General features: G+C 28.3%; 1 protein-coding gene across 8 annotated transcripts; it reads left to right on the top strand.

The window, feature by feature from the left end:
- Window positions 1-112: 112 nt before the first annotated feature.
- On the top strand, window positions 113-16,702 carry LOC127282407 (protein tweety). 8 transcript variants are annotated; one of them, XM_051306617.1, is made up of 10 exons: window positions 128-222; window positions 4,653-4,941; window positions 10,536-10,742; window positions 12,146-12,418; window positions 12,542-12,876; window positions 12,982-13,419; window positions 13,497-13,598; window positions 13,669-13,908; window positions 14,740-14,921; window positions 14,994-16,702. In XM_051306617.1, the coding sequence occupies exons 3-9, from the start codon at window positions 10,608-10,610 to the stop codon at window positions 14,897-14,899; spliced, it is 1,683 nt and encodes a 560-aa protein (XP_051162574.1). In that variant the 5' UTR covers window positions 128-222; window positions 4,653-4,941; window positions 10,536-10,607; the 3' UTR covers window positions 14,900-14,921; window positions 14,994-16,702. The 8 variants fall into 8 exon arrangements, with proteins under 8 accessions (XP_051162581.1, XP_051162578.1, XP_051162579.1 ...); XM_051306618.1 differs by lacking the exon at window positions 4,653-4,941 and adding an exon at window positions 3,970-4,003 and having other exon boundaries at window positions 132-222; XM_051306624.1 differs by lacking the exon at window positions 4,653-4,941 and having other exon boundaries at window positions 113-222; window positions 13,672-13,761.
- The last annotated feature ends 833 nt before the right edge of the window (window positions 16,703-17,535 follow it).

Raw genomic sequence — 17,535 nt, 5'->3', positions numbered from 1 at the left:
CCACCATCAGTAAATTGCACACGCGCATCATGTGCAAAATGCAGGATCCTCTTCCTGAAAAACATAAAACATGGCGCCGAGTTCCAAGAATCCAATTGGTCGACACTAGAATTTCTCCCCTCCATAATTTTCGTCAGTCGGGCTCGGATCGCAGTCGCGTGAAGTGTGTTTTTAGTGTATTATTTTGTTCAAGTGTTTGGATTTCTCACTGAAAAAATTAAGGTAAGCAAATCAATATTTGCCCCTTGGGAATAATATGAAAAATTACAATTCAAGTGAAAAGTGTATTTCACATCTCTTTTTATTCGTAAGGATTTTGATTCCAAGTCAAAGTTTAGTATAGTGTTTGACAGGCGACTGATCCTTATTGGTGCTCTTATAGTAAATTTATCAAGATTTTTACAATTTCCGTTATTTTTGCAATATGAAATTCATTGTTTGAACGTTCTGTTTCGATTATTATTATTACCCGGCTTAGAAAAAAAACAATAACCGGGGTGCCTCTCCCTCGAGAGTAAATCGCGGGGGCGCTTCACTCTCAGGATCGATACACAGGACACACACTGTGTCACAATACATTGTAGGTGTAGGGCTCATTTTGCTCTGTTTTCTGTGCGTGTGAGAATGCGTGCGTACACGTAACGCGGGGTTGAAATTTTATTTCCTTCGACCACCTTGGTTTTGTATGGCCTCCGAGAAATTTAAGAGGACGCTTTCGATCTACTGACAATTATGCGGGTGATGCATTCTCAAAAAAAAATAAAGTCCTATTTCAGAATATAGTGTGACAGCTCTTTTTCTTGTGGATTTTATTTATTAAAAAGTGCGTAATTGGTGAGAAATTTTTATCTATATCCCGTCATTATTTGTATTTGTTTAGTACTATTATTCATTTTACAGATTGTTATATTTTCTTTGTTTAAGTGTTTAGTGAGGAAAAAATGATTTTTTTAATAAAGGAATTATAAAGAAAAATGATTCACGGAGAAAGTAATTTCAGGTTATTTCTTTGTTTATTTTTTTATGACTGTCGAGTCTCTTATCTGCGGAATTTATTTTAATAAAATTTCAGGTTATGTTTTGAGATAAGATGATAAAAATGGAATTTGAGATAATAATTTCCAAAATTAGGGTATTTAATTTAGATAAGTGTATTATAAAATAAAGAATTTAGATTGTTAAATCATTTTTATTGATATAAATGATTTTAATTGTAATTTTTTTATTGTCAAGTGTCAAATGTTTGTTTAAAGCACGTACACAACATTTGCAGTTGCACTTTAATCAGCAATAAACTTAAATTGCTTCGTCCAGGGAATCGTATAAATGTCGTGATGCGACTATATTAGCTTCTAGACATTGACTCATTCATTGTACTATCGCAAAATCACATTGCCGGAAATTGCTTTGATAAACCTGCGAGGGCCGACAAATGCACGCGTGAAGTTAAAGGCGCTTTAACACATTTCATTTCTCAAGCAAACAAGAGTAGTGTCATTGCATTTCCACCCTTATTCAATATAGAGTAATATCAATTTTGCATATGAAATTTAATTTTGCCCTTGTGGCTTGACAAAATATTTTTAGGTTATAAATTGGAGAATTTTTCTTTTTTTTTCAAATTAAATTTTTATGACATGTGGTATATAATCGAGAAAAAAAAATGGTGTACCGTAATCAGGAAACTATAAAATAACGCTTTTTAATTATAAAGAGTCCGTTTGAAAGTAAATATTTCAAAAACGTTAAATACAGCCAATAAATATTCAGTTAAATTATTGTTGGAGCGATATTTAAAAAAAAATATTTAAATTTACAACTTGAGTAATTGTATAACGGTGAGTTTAATTTTTTTTTAATTACAAATTAAATAAATTCATTTTTAAATATAACAAAAAGACGATAATTTAAAAAATATTTATGACAAATTTAATTTAATTTTTTTTTAGATCAAAAAATAATGAAATGAAAAAAGAATTATAAAAAATGTTAGTGATATCATTTTTTTTTTTTAATTTTTCATGACTCCCGCTGTTGGAAATATAGGTCGACTTAAATAAAATATTGCACTTAGGCGTGAAAATTTTAGACTCTCTCGACTGCGAAGCAACGACCCAATTAAACTTAATTGAAAATTGATAGATGTTTTACATTATGAGAGAAGTTTCACTATTCGCAGGGATAATAATCGTGTGTCAATAGAGTTATATCTCTAAAGAAACTATAAGGATAACGGTTTTCGATCTAGATAATAATATAGTGAGGAAAATGATTTTTTTTTTTCTATTTTTCTACTCAAGATTAAATATATCGATGAAAACGATAAATATCATTTGTGAAATAACTTTCTTTTCTTGAGTCAATAATAATAATAATAATAATAATAATAATAATAATAATAATAATAATAATAATATCATTTAAGAGCAATTTTCTACTTGAGTCTCGACTTGAGTAAAATTTGTCCAAAGGGTCAAAAGTATATTTATCGAAATTCATAAGATTTATTTTTTTTTCTCGCGTAATTATTATTTATTTACGATTTTCGGATGTCGCTAAAAATTTACTTTTCATTCCTATATATCTTTTTTTATTTTTCCGTTAATATTTTATGTTTTATGAGATTGGCACACATAAATTTAGAATTAACAACCTGTTTTCCATTGCATAAGCTTTCGTAATATTCAATTTATGATACAGAGTGGTGAGCGCACCGACTAAATCCTAAATCATATAATTTATGATAAAGAAGACACATTTCATATTACAATATCAAAGGGGAAATGATTTTCATTAATTTATCCAATATCATCATAATTTTCAATGTGATCCAGATTTCTGTTTTTATGTTTTTAGATAATGATATAAAATAGAATTAATTTTAGATTAGATATAGTAAAAATAAATATTTAAATATAAAATATTTTCAATAATAAATATTTTATTAATTCACTATATTATTGTTACGTGATATTTTATGTGAAATAAAAAAAAAAGGTCGGAAATAGCATTAAGCGTGGCTTTCATTGTCATTGATTTTTCTCGAAATAGAATAAAGTACTTATTTGAAAAATTTAATAAAAATATTATTTTAAAAACAACTCTTTATATTTGGAATCATTTATATAAAAGTTAAAATAAATCCCTTAGTAACAATCGATTTTTTTTTTCAATATAAAAATAAATCAATGAAGAAAAAAATTATTATAAATTAATGAAAATATATATATATATATAGGGAATGTGTGTGTATACAGATGGAAAGAAAAAAACGAAAGACTTTTGACCTGTGTGCGCGAGTTAAAGCAAAACTATGCCAGAGTTGCCTCGGGCTTTAGAAAATATTTCACGTGCCCTTTGTGATCGTGTGCGCTTCCACGGTGAACATTTTCCACGTTCCTTGTGGAAACATAGCTCTAGGGTTTTTAAATGAAAATAGCATTTATAGAAGCTTTCATTAATCTTCGATTAAATTCTCAGCTCTATTTAAAAAAAAAAAAAACTGTTTTTATTTTTATTTTCTATTTATTATTTTCTGTTGGCGTATCTGTATTCTAATAATAATTAATTTTGTTAATAGGCAATTAGACAAAATTTAATTAACTAAATAACGAAATTGTTTTCTCTGAAAAATCAATAAAATTAGTTTTATTCACAATTATCATTTCCCCCCTCAGATAAATCAATTGAATGCTCGTCATTTCCAATTATGTAAATTAAACAATTTTTTTTAGTTGTAAAACTGGTTTTGATAATTTATTATTATTAAATCATTTTTTGAAATCCTAAGAAAAAAAATAGAAAAATAATATTTATTGAATAATAATATTTATATAATAATTAATAATTAATTATTTATATAATAATAATAATATTTATTTTATAAACATTAAATATTTTTAATCAATAAATTAAAAGAAAAAAAAAATCGCAATTAAAATTCTTATTTAAATTTTTTTGTTTTCGCAGGAAAGTGGAAAATGGAGATTAAGAAAAAACAATAGTTACGTGAAGTGAGAGAATTTTATTTAATTTCGTTTTTTTTTCATTTTTCGAACTGATGGATTATCGTATTCTTCACGATGTTTCCCGAACGAAAAGAAAGATATAGAAGTTGGGAGGAGACAGGGAAAAATCTGGCACATCTGGTGGCCACATTTATTTATGCGAATGGTTTCGTGTCGCTCTTACATATATATATATAGATATATTTATCATCGTGAATCCTTGCTTGTACTTCAGTGCTTTTAAAGGAATGGCCATCTGCCGGGTTGTTATCCTTGTGTGTAGTAAGGGACATATCCTCGATTCTCCCGAGAGAAGAGAGAAAATCTCACTCTTCTCTTTTATATAAAATGAAATATAGAAATACAGAAGTCACTCTGTTATGAAATACCATTGAGTTAAATGAAAATCTTCATTCTCCACTTTTGTCATCAAAAAAAAAATTTATCTTTTCTAACTTTCTAAAAAATTTTCCATTAAATTTTTAATAATAAATAATTCAATAATTATTTTAAAAACTTTAGAAAATTTATTTTTTTTCATTATAATTAATTAGAAAGGAAATTTAAAAAATTAGGTTTTATTCACAATTATCATTTATATATGTGAAAGACGAATGGTTTTTATATTGATCAATTTTTTTGCAGGGAGAAAAAGAGAAATATATAGAGATAGAGAGAGAGAGCAAACGAATCATATTCGAGTCGTGCAGTAACATCATAATATTACATGAGAATTATTCAAGCACCAGTAATTCCTTGATGTAAAAAAAAATTTTTTTCGCTTTTGCCAAGAAACGAAGAACCTCTCCGTGAGAGAAAATATTGCATGTTCTCGCGGGCCCGATAACAGGAAATATATAGACAGGATAATATGAAAGATTGGAATACTTGGCAGTGTAAAGTTATCGAACTGTACTCCAATGGAATACGAAAGGTATTTGGCTTTGAAGATTATTTAAAAAAAAAAAAAAAAAACATTGAACGTAGATTATTGAATCCATAGATGGAAATCTCGGAATTGTTCACAAAATCTCTTTTAAATATATTTTTTTGGCTTTCAATCATTTCTTATTCGATATCTCAAACTATTTGCAAAGAATAATTTTTTTTTTTCGAATTTTTTCTTCTATTTTTCTTTTGATAATCTTCTATTTTTATATCTTTGTTATCAATTGTCAAATTTTCTAATCTTTATTTTTCTTTTTCGATAAAAAGATTATTTTTTAATCTAATTTTCTTCTCGAGAAGAATTTTTTTTTTGTATTTTTCAAATTTAAGTACCATTTCTTTTTTTTTTATATAGAGATGTTGTTTTTTCATTTGACATTCGAAGATGATGATGATGCGTTTGAAATCCCCTTAAAGAGGAAGAGAGATGGAGCAACTACTTCCGCCGATCGATTCCTGGGCTCGCGGTTAACTCCCTGGAGTTCCTTTATGCCACGCCTTAACTTTTGGTGTCCCTGCAGTTTATGAGGTCATCAGAAGAGATCAAAATCGGAAACAAAAGAAATTTCCCATCTTTCTCTCTCTCTCTCTCTCTCTTGCTTGAGAGAGAGGAAAGAAAAGCCGAACAGAAAAGATGTTGCGGGTAAATCCTTTCCGGTTGTTCTTCTTCTTTTTTTACTCCCCTTGACGGATCTTTGTTGTTTTCATCTGTCTTTTTCTCTCACTTTTATCTCCCATAAAAAAAATTAAAAAAAGAGTGATTTATAAAAAGAAGGAAAGAAAATCAAAATTACTCGAGTATAAAAATAACTTTCTAAAACTGGTTTTTATATTTTCTTTTTCGAAATTAGAAATCAATTTTGTCGTCAAAATTATGATTATAAAATAGATTTAAAAAATGTTTTCTAATAATTTTTATTTGAAAATAATTTTTCTTTTTTAGTTAATTAATATATCGAGGCTGTGGGAAGCGAATTGCAGCATCTAACTGGACCGCATTGGAATAGATTCTTATTATCCTTGGAATTCACTTCCAAGATCGTATCCCCGTTGTTTCCTGTTTAAACTCTATTGTGTTCTCGATTCGTTCGTATTTCCGGGCGAAGGGCCAGCCTTCAGTTATCTCTCTCTTTCTCTCTGTCTATCTGAATCTATTTATCTATCCTTTTATCTAAATCTATCCGTCCACGTTTACGAACATCTGTTCATCTCTCTCTCTCTTTCTCTCTCTTTATTTATTTCCCTTTCTCTTCCCGTCTCTCTCAATTCATCCCGCGGAGAGAAAACTAATGCAAGCTCCGTACAAACTACAAACAATTGTAGAGGCTATTCTCTAGCTAACAGAACCTATTATTCCAAAGTGTTTCATCCACTTTTAAAGTGTATTTAAAATAAGTTTTTATCGTTGATAACAGTCCCTGGGTGCATTTGAGTTTAATGGACTCGTTTTTAATTAAATTGAAAATTTTTTTTTCTAATCTTAATTTTCGAGTTCAGTAATTAAATAATTTTTGAATTTTTATATTTTTTTCTCGAAAATGGTATAATTTTGAAATTTGTAAGTAATTCAATAATTTGACATTTTCAAATAATTCGATAATTAATAATTAATAATTAATAATTAATAATTATAATTATAATTATAATAAAAATAATTATTATTAGTTTCAATAATTTAATTTTCTTTTTTTTCTCGAAAATGTTGATACAATTTCGAAATTTCTATTTGAAAGTAATTAAACAATTTTACCTTTTTAATAATCAATTATTTATTATCTAATAATAATTATTATTAAAATTATATAATAGTAATTATTATTATAATTTCAATAATTTAATTTTAATTTTCACCAATTTCGAAATTTTCATTCAAATAGTAAATAATTTTCAATTTTCACCAATTTTCTTCTTTTTTTCTCTTGATACAATTTCGTAATTTCCATTTGAATGAAAAATTGTGCCCCCCCCCCTTTTTTTTTCTTGCTGTGGAGAAAAAAAAAAGAAATTGTATCAAGAGAAAAAAAGAAGAAAATTGATGAAAATTGAAAATTATTTACTTTTTTGAATGAAAATTTCGAAATTGGTGAAAATTAAAATTAAATTATTGAAATTACAATAATAATTACTATTAGATAATTATAATAATTATAATTATAATAAAAATAATTATTATTATAGTTTCAATAATTTAATTTTCTTTTTTTTCTCGAAAAAGTTGATACAATTTCGAAATTTCTATTTGAAAGTAATTAAATAATTTTACCTTTTCAATAATCAATTATTAATTATCTAATAATAATTATTATTAAAATAATAGTAATTATTATTGTATTTTCAATATTTTAATTTTCACCAATTTCGAAATTTTCATTCAAAAAGTAAAGAATTTTCAATTTTCACAAATTTTCTTCTTTTTTTCCTCTTGATACAATTTCGTAATTTCCATTTGAATGAAAAATTGTCCTTTTTTTTTGTTGCTGTGGAGAAGAAAAAAGAAATTCTCCTTTTAAGAGCTAAAGAGTGGGTGTAAATATATCGAGTTCATTAAAAGTATCTTTGTACCTTTATAGTCAGGTCAGAATTTGAATAGAAATTTTTTTTCTTCCTTTTTTTTTTGCATTGAAACGTGATTTAAGTTTTAGAAAAAAAAAAGAAATATATATATACGTAATTTACTTTGCACGAAGCAAGAATGAAGCGGGGCATTATTTGACACAAGAGATTTCTATAAGGGACACACGTAGAAATGCGGGGCTTTTAGCTTTAGACGTGTCACTTGGAGAGAGAGGAGATTATCCTGTATGCTTCTGACGTTTATAGCCCAAAGAACCATTTGAAAGATCACGCGATATATAATGCAAGTGCAACTGACTCTAGTCAATGCACGTGCTTCTAAATTCTTAAAAAAAAAAAAAAATAATAATTCATAATAAAAAAAGTTCCAAATTATTTTTATTTTAAGTAATTAAATTCATAAAAAAAATAATTAAACGTTTAAAAAGTAAATTATTTTTTTAATTATTTTTTGAAATTATTTTTCAATAAAAATTCAATTTCATTTTATTTAATATTATTTTTAATTTAATAAATAAATTTTCTAAATTATTTTTCAATAAAAATTCAATTTAATTTTATTTAATATTATTTTTAATTTAATAAATAATATTAAATAAAATTAAATTGAATTTTTATTGAAAAATAATTTAGAAAATTTATTTATTAAATTAAAAATAATATTAAATAAAATAAAATTGAATTTTTATTGAAAAATAATTTAGAAAATTTATTTTTAATTTAATAAAAAATTTTCTAAATTATTTTCATTCAAATTAATTAAATTAAAATTCTTTTTTTTCACTTTCGAATATTAATGACAATTAAAATAATTTAAATAAATGGTTTCTTTGATTGAAACAAATCGTTTTGCCTGCGGTAAAACACGATATGCTAGGAGAAATCGTAACTGTGTCATACTTTATCTATATCATTCGATCGGTGCTAAAATACTATGTATACATACAGCAAGGGGGAAACGGGGGGGGGTATATATATATAATGCTTTGAAAATTATAAGGAATAATTTATTACCAAGACAGCTCTGTCAATACATATAATATGAAATTACAAAAAGATTGCAATCACAATTTGAAATGAACTCAATTTCCTAAAATCAACTTTTCACTGTGATATTATTTTTTTTCAATTATTATTTTATAATTTAAAAAATTTTCATTGAAAGAAAATTATTTAAATATTTTTTTTTTTGCTTTAAACGAAATTTTTAACGAAAAAAAGTCTCTTGCAGTAATTTGTGATTCAGACAAAATGTGGAGCAGTTAGTTCTTGGGAATTAGTTCCTATAAATATTGAATCCCATGAGATTTATAATTTATCTCCTTCCTCTCATCCATAGGTATATATATATAAAGAATTGCGTGACTATGTTGTTAGAAGGTCGTGTGTTGTCTTACAAAAGAATCTACAGCTTCTCCATATAAATAAAATGATAAAATATTGTTTCGTACATTGTCACGTGACAATGAATTCTTAACGTATATGTGATACTCTCCGAAGTATATATACATAAAAAAAGTTTTTCATAACAAAAATGCAAATTTTATCTTGAAAAATATCCGCATTGTTTCTCTTTATTTTTTTTATACGAATAATTATTCATAATTGAAAGTGAATATTTAAAAATAATTTTTTATTATTTTTTCCAGGGTTGCGAGTGAGGAAAACAAAAAAATTATTTTTCGAAAACTATTCAAAAAAAGAGAAAATTAAATTAAAAATAAAATTTTCATTCCGTTTGATTACAGATTTGTGGTTAACAACGGTATTTCTGGTATATGTTTCGATTTTCCGGAAATGAAAATAGGTCATTTCTCGTATCGACAATTTAATTATATCTCGATTTAATTTATCGCAAGATTCACAAGGCAATTTCCATCTTTTGATCATTTCATTTAATTCTTGTTCTATTTTTCTTTTTATTTATTTATAGTTTTATTTATTATTTTATTTATTTATAGTTATTTATTATTTTATTTATTTTCTTCTTATTTATTATTTTATTTATTTTCTTCTTATTTATCTTTAAATTGATTTTTCAGAAAATTCGCATTTTTCCGCAATCGCAAAAAAAAAATGGGACCTCAGCAAAGATAAGACACAAATCAGACGTTGTTAACGAGATTACTCGTGGGAGCGGACGTAAAATGAACAGAAGAAGGGGGGGGGGAAAAAAAACGAAGGCGATTTGAAGTTCGCCATTGCTTTCAGCCGGAAGCCCTTGTGGCTTGAATTGGTGAAAATAGTTTCGAGGATTCTCTCTCTCTCTCACTCTCTTTTCTGCTCTTTTCGTTCTTTCTTTTTCTATTTCGCGAATGCGTTTCTGCGAAGTGATCTTAAACGAATATAACGGGTGCGACGACCCAAATAGAAAAAAGTTGATAAAAACAATAATTTTAATTTCTTATTGTTCAAAGTAAAATTTATCTCTTCCACGATTTTTTTATTCTCCTTTTTTTATTATTACTTATATTTTGTATTTCCACTTCTGTTTTCTAATTCCGAATTTAGATTAATTTATATTCATTTTCCGAGAAAGGATAATAAATCTTTCTCTCTCTCGAGAGAGAGATTTCCTAATCCAGGGCTTATTCTATGTTGGACAAATCTCAAAATCTAGCATAAAATTGTCAAAACTAGGTCGAGAGGCATTCCCTCATATAAACCAAGTGGAGTCTGAAACGGCCAGCGTGGATTTCATTAATTAAGCGCTTGTTCGTTCCACAACAGCGCTTCAAGCGTAATTGAATCTGCCCGCTAAAACGTTTGGGTAGGTCCTGAAACGTTGACGCTCCAATAAAAGTTAAAGTGCATTTCCCATTAACCACCCCCCTTTGACTTTTTAGAAAAAAAAAAAAATTTTCTTTTCTTTCCTTGACAAATTTCATTTGAAGACTCACGACTCAAAAAGCTTTTAAGATGATTCACTGAGAGGAATAGAAATTAAAATTGATTGCAATTTTTTTTTTTTTTTAATTGAAAATTATTCTTTTTTTTTGATTTCAGATAGTCTAGTATGTCTTGACAAGTAAAGAGTGGTTTTTCATCGGCGGTTTCGGCAGCCAAGGGTTCTCCAAAATGGCGGGAGGTCAACTTCCGGAACAGTATGCTGTAACACAACTGACGAGATTTTTTCACAATTTGCCCCATCTCAATGTATCTCTTCACTCCATCAATAATACATTTAATCATCGTTCTGAAATTTATCTCGAGGTAAGATTTATTGAAAATTTCTCATTTTTTTTTTTTAGTATTTAGTATTAAATAATTATTATTAAATTAAAAAATTTATTTTAAAATTGAAATTTAATTTAATTTTGTAAATAATTTGTTTTTTTGTTTATTTTTTTTGGGGGAGTGAAAAAGAGAAGCTTTGGAATGTATATAGCGAGATGGAGAAGTGAAGTGGCAGTGTGTTTGGTAGGTAGATGGATTCCAGAAGTACATGAGAATTCAGGCTATGTAACTGGAAAGCACAATAGCCAGGAAAGCTCAAACAATGCACAAAGACTTTGGCATAATGCACCCGGGGCAACATGCGGGGTTCGTGTGTCTATCCACACCCCCTGACAAACACAAGAAATTTTGTACACTCTCTCTCTCTCTCTTACTTTCTCGTTTACTTTTTTTTTTTTACCATTTCTTTTTTTTTCTGTCCGGAATTATTCTCTCATCTGCTCATCTCACAGCTTCACTTCTCACTCCATTCACGTGCGTACTTATATTCTTAGAAATTCGAATAAGTTTCTCAACAATATGGTAAATTTCATTTATTCAGTATCACGTCCAAAAAAATAATTCCTTTTCCCTTTTTTTGGAATTTTCAAGACAAAATTTTTGTGAATTTGAATTTTTCGTGTTTAAACTTCCTTTTTTTTTTTTAAATAAAAAATTTTGAATTTGTAACAAGTTATGTAGATTGAAATAACTTTTTCCCTTTGAAAAAATGCAAACTTGTTTTTTTTTTAACCTTTGTGTACAATTTTCTTCATCTCTGACTGAAATTCCTCTTTTTCTTGAATCGCGGCTTGGGAAGTTTTACCAAAGTTTCAGAGAATAGTGAAAATGTAGCCAAGTGGAAATTGTCTTTAAAGAAATGAATGCTCCAGTGACTCGTCAAGTGAAATAATTGCCTTTTTTTTCCAAAAGATTCTTTGTTGTTCTCTCTATATATATTTTTATAAAATTCAGTTTAGATTTCCTTTCGAATTCGAATTTATCGATATCGTGAAATACATCCGCATCCAAGTTCTTTGCCTTTGACCTCATCTGACTTATTCCCAACAGAGCAAGTGTGTCAGGCTTCACGTCAATTTATCTTTGTTCGATTACACCACACAAAGCGATACGCTTTCGATGAGCATTTCATCAGTCTTCAATTTCAGTGAAAGCCTCTTAGATTTTCGAATAAATAATAATGTCACTGTCATCAGAAAATAAATGATCGTTAATACAATTTTTTTTTCAGAGAATTCAAAAAAAACTATTATAATTATAATTTTAACATTTATATTCAAAAATAAATAATTTATTAAATATACTTGTTTTAGTATAGTAATTTTTTAGAATTTTTTATTTAAAAACTAATTAAAATTGTTTTTTTTTTTTGTCAACAGAGTCTCGGTATATTGGGAAGTATACCCGCTGCTTGGTTAATTTTCACCCTCTTGGTACTATTGGTTTATCTTGTGACAAGATGCTGCGACCGAAAGCCTCGTCACAGAAGATCTATAGCTCTTCTAAAATGTTCCCTAGCAATTTTTGCTCTATTTTGCTGTGGCGCTGTCGCCGTTGGTCTTTATGGAAATGACGACGTACACAATGGAATTATACAATTAATCACCGCGGTTAAACATATGAACGATTTAATTATGGATGCTGTCAATCAGGTAATATTTTTATAAAAAATTATAAATTTAAAACATATTTTATTTAAAAAAAACTATTTTTAATATGTATATGTATTTTAAAAAAAAATTATTAAAACAATATTCTTTGAAATTAATTTTCAGACCGACAAAATTGAGCAAACAGTGCAAAAACGAATCTTGCCACAAATGACTACACTTGAGGATGAGTTCGACGCTCCGGCTAATAATAAAACAATCTTGGATTTATTATTAAAAGCATTGGAGAGAATGAACCAAAATGCAACTATTGTTGTGAATCGTAGCTATGAAATTGGAGCGCCTTTGAATGGAGTTGGCCTAGCTTATATTATTTTACTTGTTGAAAGAATCGAACAATTAAGATGGCCTATTACAATGGCTGTGCTCAGCGTTCTTCTTATTCTATGCGTGGTTCTGCTGGTCGGAGTCGCGCGCCATTCCAGATGCGCTCTTATCACGTTAGTTTTTTATTTTTTATTATATCTCAAAATTAAATCGCTTTTCATTTTTTTATTTTTAGATTTCGACAAGAGAATTATAATTTTTAAAAAAAATTTTTGCAGATTTTCCGTTTTTGGCCTATTTGCGATAATAATCTCCTGGTTAATGACGTCAATGTATCTTGCGACATCAGTTGCTCTTGGCGATTTATGTATGTCACCAGATGGATTTTTCATATCAATGACAGCTGACAATCCAAATCCCGATGATTCAAAACTTGTTTCATATTATTTACAATGTGAAAGCACACTCAATAATCCATTTACACGAAAAGTTCGCGAAGGTATGAATGCAACGGATAACATGAGAAATAATTTGAAAACTATGAAATTATTGGCTGAACAACTTTATAAGGATCAACAATCAACAAAACTTGTCAGCATTAATAATGAAATCAATACTCTCGATAGACTTTGGACAGGATTACAGGCATTTCTTGATTGTAAACCATTTTATAAACAGTATACAACAGTTGTCAAGAGCCTCTGTCATTTAGGATTGTAAGTATTTTCTGTTTTTTTTAAATTTATTACAAATTTAATTGCAGGAAAAAGGAAAAAAGAAATTTTCTTTTTAGATACGGCCTCACGTTTATGTTAGCGGCGAGTCTTGCGGCTGGTTTTCTATTCACGATTCTTGTTTGGGTTGATTCGCACACTTGGATCTATATTAGAAAACGGTGAGTGTTTAAAAAGAATTTTAAACAAAATGAAAAAAAAATGGCTATAATTAATTTCGTTTTGTTATAGAAGGGATTACCACCAGGTCGAAGAGCAGGATCCATTTTTACCACCATCGGCAGCATCGCAGGCGATAGCAGCAAGGACTCTCCGTGGCCAAGGGTCGTACCCGCCTACAGCTCCTTCTCTTAATCCAAATATTCATGGCAATCATAATACTATTAAGCAGCCTCTCCTGCTAACGCCGCCCCCGCCGTCCTACGCTACTGCGACAGCTCGAGCACGCCAGCTGCACGAGAGCATGTTAAAGTTTGTGCATGAATCTTTTTTTATGTTTTCTTTCCTATATATATATATATAATTCACCATTTTATACGTAAAAGAGAGAAAAAGACTGTATGTAATTCAATATACCGATTATATTTCAATAACAATTTTCTCAATATTTACTCTCTTTTACGTATTCAATATTATTCAAGGTGATTAGAAATTTAAAAAAAAATTCTCAAATAAAATTAGTGTCTAATAAACTTTTCAAATCACCTTGTGATTAATAGGCAAAAATTAGTTTAATTCACAGATAGAGGATTTAAAAAATATTTTCATTATCTAACACGATTGTTGTGCCTTGCGTCTTAGACGTTCATATATAGTTTTTTTCGCTTCGATGATCTACACACTACAAAATAGATTTTTTGCTCGTTTTTTTTTCATTCAAATAATTTTTTAAATATTTCTCTTTCACTCTTTTTCTCTCAAAAAAAAAAGAAATTAAATATTGTTTGTGCTCGGCTATTAAACTCCCAGCTTTGAGTGTTTTTTAGAATATTCAATAACGAAGACGAAAAAATATACAATAGTCGTGTTGTAGATTAAATAATTAAAAATCAAATTTTAATTAAACTATGATAAATTTTTGTCTTCGTCGTCGGAAGAATTAGAATTTCATCTCATTTTTTTCAACACTAGAACTTTCTTTTTTTTTTAAATTTTATTATAAAACTCTTTTTTTTTTGAAAAAAATTATTAAATTTCAATTAAAAAGAACCTTCTAGTGTCTAAATCCACTGAAATCGAAAGGGGGGGGGAGAAATAAAAAGAGAAATACTGCAACTTTGTATTTTTAATTGATTTTTACAGAGGTGGGGGAATCAATGGAAGTGGAGGAGATCACAAAACTCAACATAATCAACACTCGACGAGCGGACGGAATGATCACCGCACTGGACTCGATCAACCTGGCCAGTACGCGACTTTAAGCAAACAATGCAAAACCCTCGAATCGAGTGATTTCTACTGAGGACACGCCCCCTCGGGACCGGGTAAGATTTTTTTGTTTACCATTCCCAATTTAATTTTTTTTGAAATAGTAATAAAAATAATAATAAATATAGGAAGAGAACCACCTTGGACTCCGAGTGTGGCATCATTCACCGGTACCCTGTCCCACAATTCACATGGACCCGCTCATTTGGCAACATTTCAAGATTCACGTAAAACACAAACATTGGATCCAAAAAATTTGGCAAATTTAAAACGTGGACCAACTCCAGCCTGGAATCAAAATCGACCATTACCACCAAATCCAATAAATCAACCAACATGGGAATTTGAATCACGTTCACAAACAAATATGAATCAATTTCGTTCATTAGTGAGAAATAAAGCGCCCAATATTCGTATACAAGATCAAGTTCAAGATCAAGTAAGAACATTGGATCGTAATTTTTCACGTGGACAATTTAATGATACTGGTCAAAATAATGCCGTTCCAAATATGTATGGTACGTATAATCGTGCTCATAATAGACAGGAGAAATCTGTTGTTCCAACATTGAGCCAGGTACAAGGAAGCGATCCAAATCTGTACGCTGTTACAGAATTGTAATTTTAATTTTTTTTTTATGTTTCTTTTCGGTAAATTAATACCAACAAAAAGCGAATAAACCAAAGATATTGATATAATATCTATTCTATGTTATACGGGTCTGGACAGATTATTTTTCGCCATAACGAGGGGGCGTAAAAAAAAAAAATCGGAAATGAAAAAGAGAATTTCTTTTTTGAAAAAAAAGGGGGGCGAATTGATTGTAGTTAATGTGTATCTGTTATCGTGTACAGTGGCCATTGTAAACTTTATCATTTTTCCTTTTGAAAGCGAATTCTACATGCGATCTAGTGCTTCTTTCTTTTTTTTTTCTCTCTTTATCAAAAGACTGCAGAAAAAAAAAAAATATTCTTCGACATTGACTCATTTGAGATTTACTGTGAGAATACCAAAAGACACTTTTTATACGATCTTTTTTACACTTTAATATCCGTAAAAAAATTTTTTGTAGTTCATTTTTCCGTTACTATATATATTAAACGTAAAAATAGTAAATATAAATATATAAATATATTATAAATATTGAAATATAAATATATATATACAGAATATTAAAATTATTGAGAAAAAAAAAACGAGTTACCGTACGATGCGACGAGTGATAACAGTATTTATTCTATTTGATAGAGTCGGAGAGTCAATCATTTTTGAAAAAAAAAACTCCTGAATACTGCCATTCCTCAGGCAATTACATTTTAAGTACAAAAAAAAACACTTGTTTTTTGAACTTGGATCTTTTCTATACTCTTTGTAAAAAAAAACGCTTTATTTAAAGCATGTACGAATTCGATTTAGTTTTCCAACGAACGGGACCTAAACGTTAAGAAAAAAAAAAAAAAAGTCTAAGGTCTTTCATCTAGACCTACTGGACTTCAATTTATCGTATATAAAAGACTTTGCAACGAAACTTGATGACTTTCTATTGATCTATTCCGCACATCACTCGGCCAATCTGTAAATACGTGAGGTAGTAAGCTAATGGCATAAATGTGTAAAGTGTGATAATTTAAAAAAAAAAAATCTAATCTAAATGTTGATGTTGTGAGACGCGCTCAAGAGGATTTCTTATTTAAAAAATTTTTTTAAAAAAAGAATCTTCATTATGAGACCAGAAAATATTCGACCTAAAATTACAGAAAAAATACCGCTTGCCAAACAACGGGGAAACACTTAGTGCCATTCCATTAAGATTTAAAAAAAAAAAAAAACAATAAATCATTTGTACACTTTTTATCTTTCATGCATTTCAATCGCACGTAGCGAGTGTATATCGTTTTGCACGCATGTTCGATTAATCCCCGTATGTGAGGTGCTTTCTCGATTTTATATAAAAAAAAAAAAAAAAAATGATTAATACTTAAGATTATTGATTAAAAAATTGTGAAAACGAAAAATTAATAATGGAGTCGCTTGAAATAGAAAAATTTCTGCGAATGGTCGAATTTTTGTACATAATTGTAATATTTATTGATGAGGGAAATAATTAGCGTAGAAAGGCAAATTGCATTTAGATAAGTTTATAAGTAGATAAAAATAATCGATGATAAGAAAAATTTACCTAGGGAAAAAAAAACAGATAACAAGACACACGTTTGCAAGTTGTGCGAGAATCAATTTTTAAGGAGTGCTTATATACCTGCGGACGATTTTTCCTAAGTGAGAATGTCCTAGTCAGACTATAAATTTCAGCCAGAACTCGAAACGATATTCTCGTTTCCAAAAAAAAAATCTGTATTCCAAATTAGGATTTTATTTTTATTCACGTTTTTAAAACGTTTGGAAATTAAAATTCAATTCTTAAATTTGGAATACTTATTTTTCATTTGCAAATTGCTTTTTTTAATTCAATAAAATAGTGTAAATTTGCAATTATTTTTATTTTTGTTTAAAAGAAAGATTGTTATTTTTTTTTTTATTTAAATTCAGTTTTAAGTTCTGGTTACAAGTATAATTGTTTTATATTTATGTTTAAGGCAAAAGGAAAGGAATCTCTTGCCAAATTTTTAATGCGAAACAAAAAATGGCTCAAATTTCGATAAAAAAAAATA

The sequence above is a fragment of the Leptopilina boulardi genome, unplaced genomic scaffold, assembly GCF_019393585.1.
Source record: "Leptopilina boulardi isolate dan_hultmark-lab unplaced genomic scaffold, ZJU_Lbou_2.1 LbouV2_30, whole genome shotgun sequence".
Classification (NCBI taxonomy): domain Eukaryota; kingdom Metazoa; phylum Arthropoda; class Insecta; order Hymenoptera; family Figitidae; genus Leptopilina; species Leptopilina boulardi.
The sequence above is the reverse complement of the archived record's forward strand: the minus strand, read 5'-3'. Positions and strand labels throughout refer to the sequence as shown.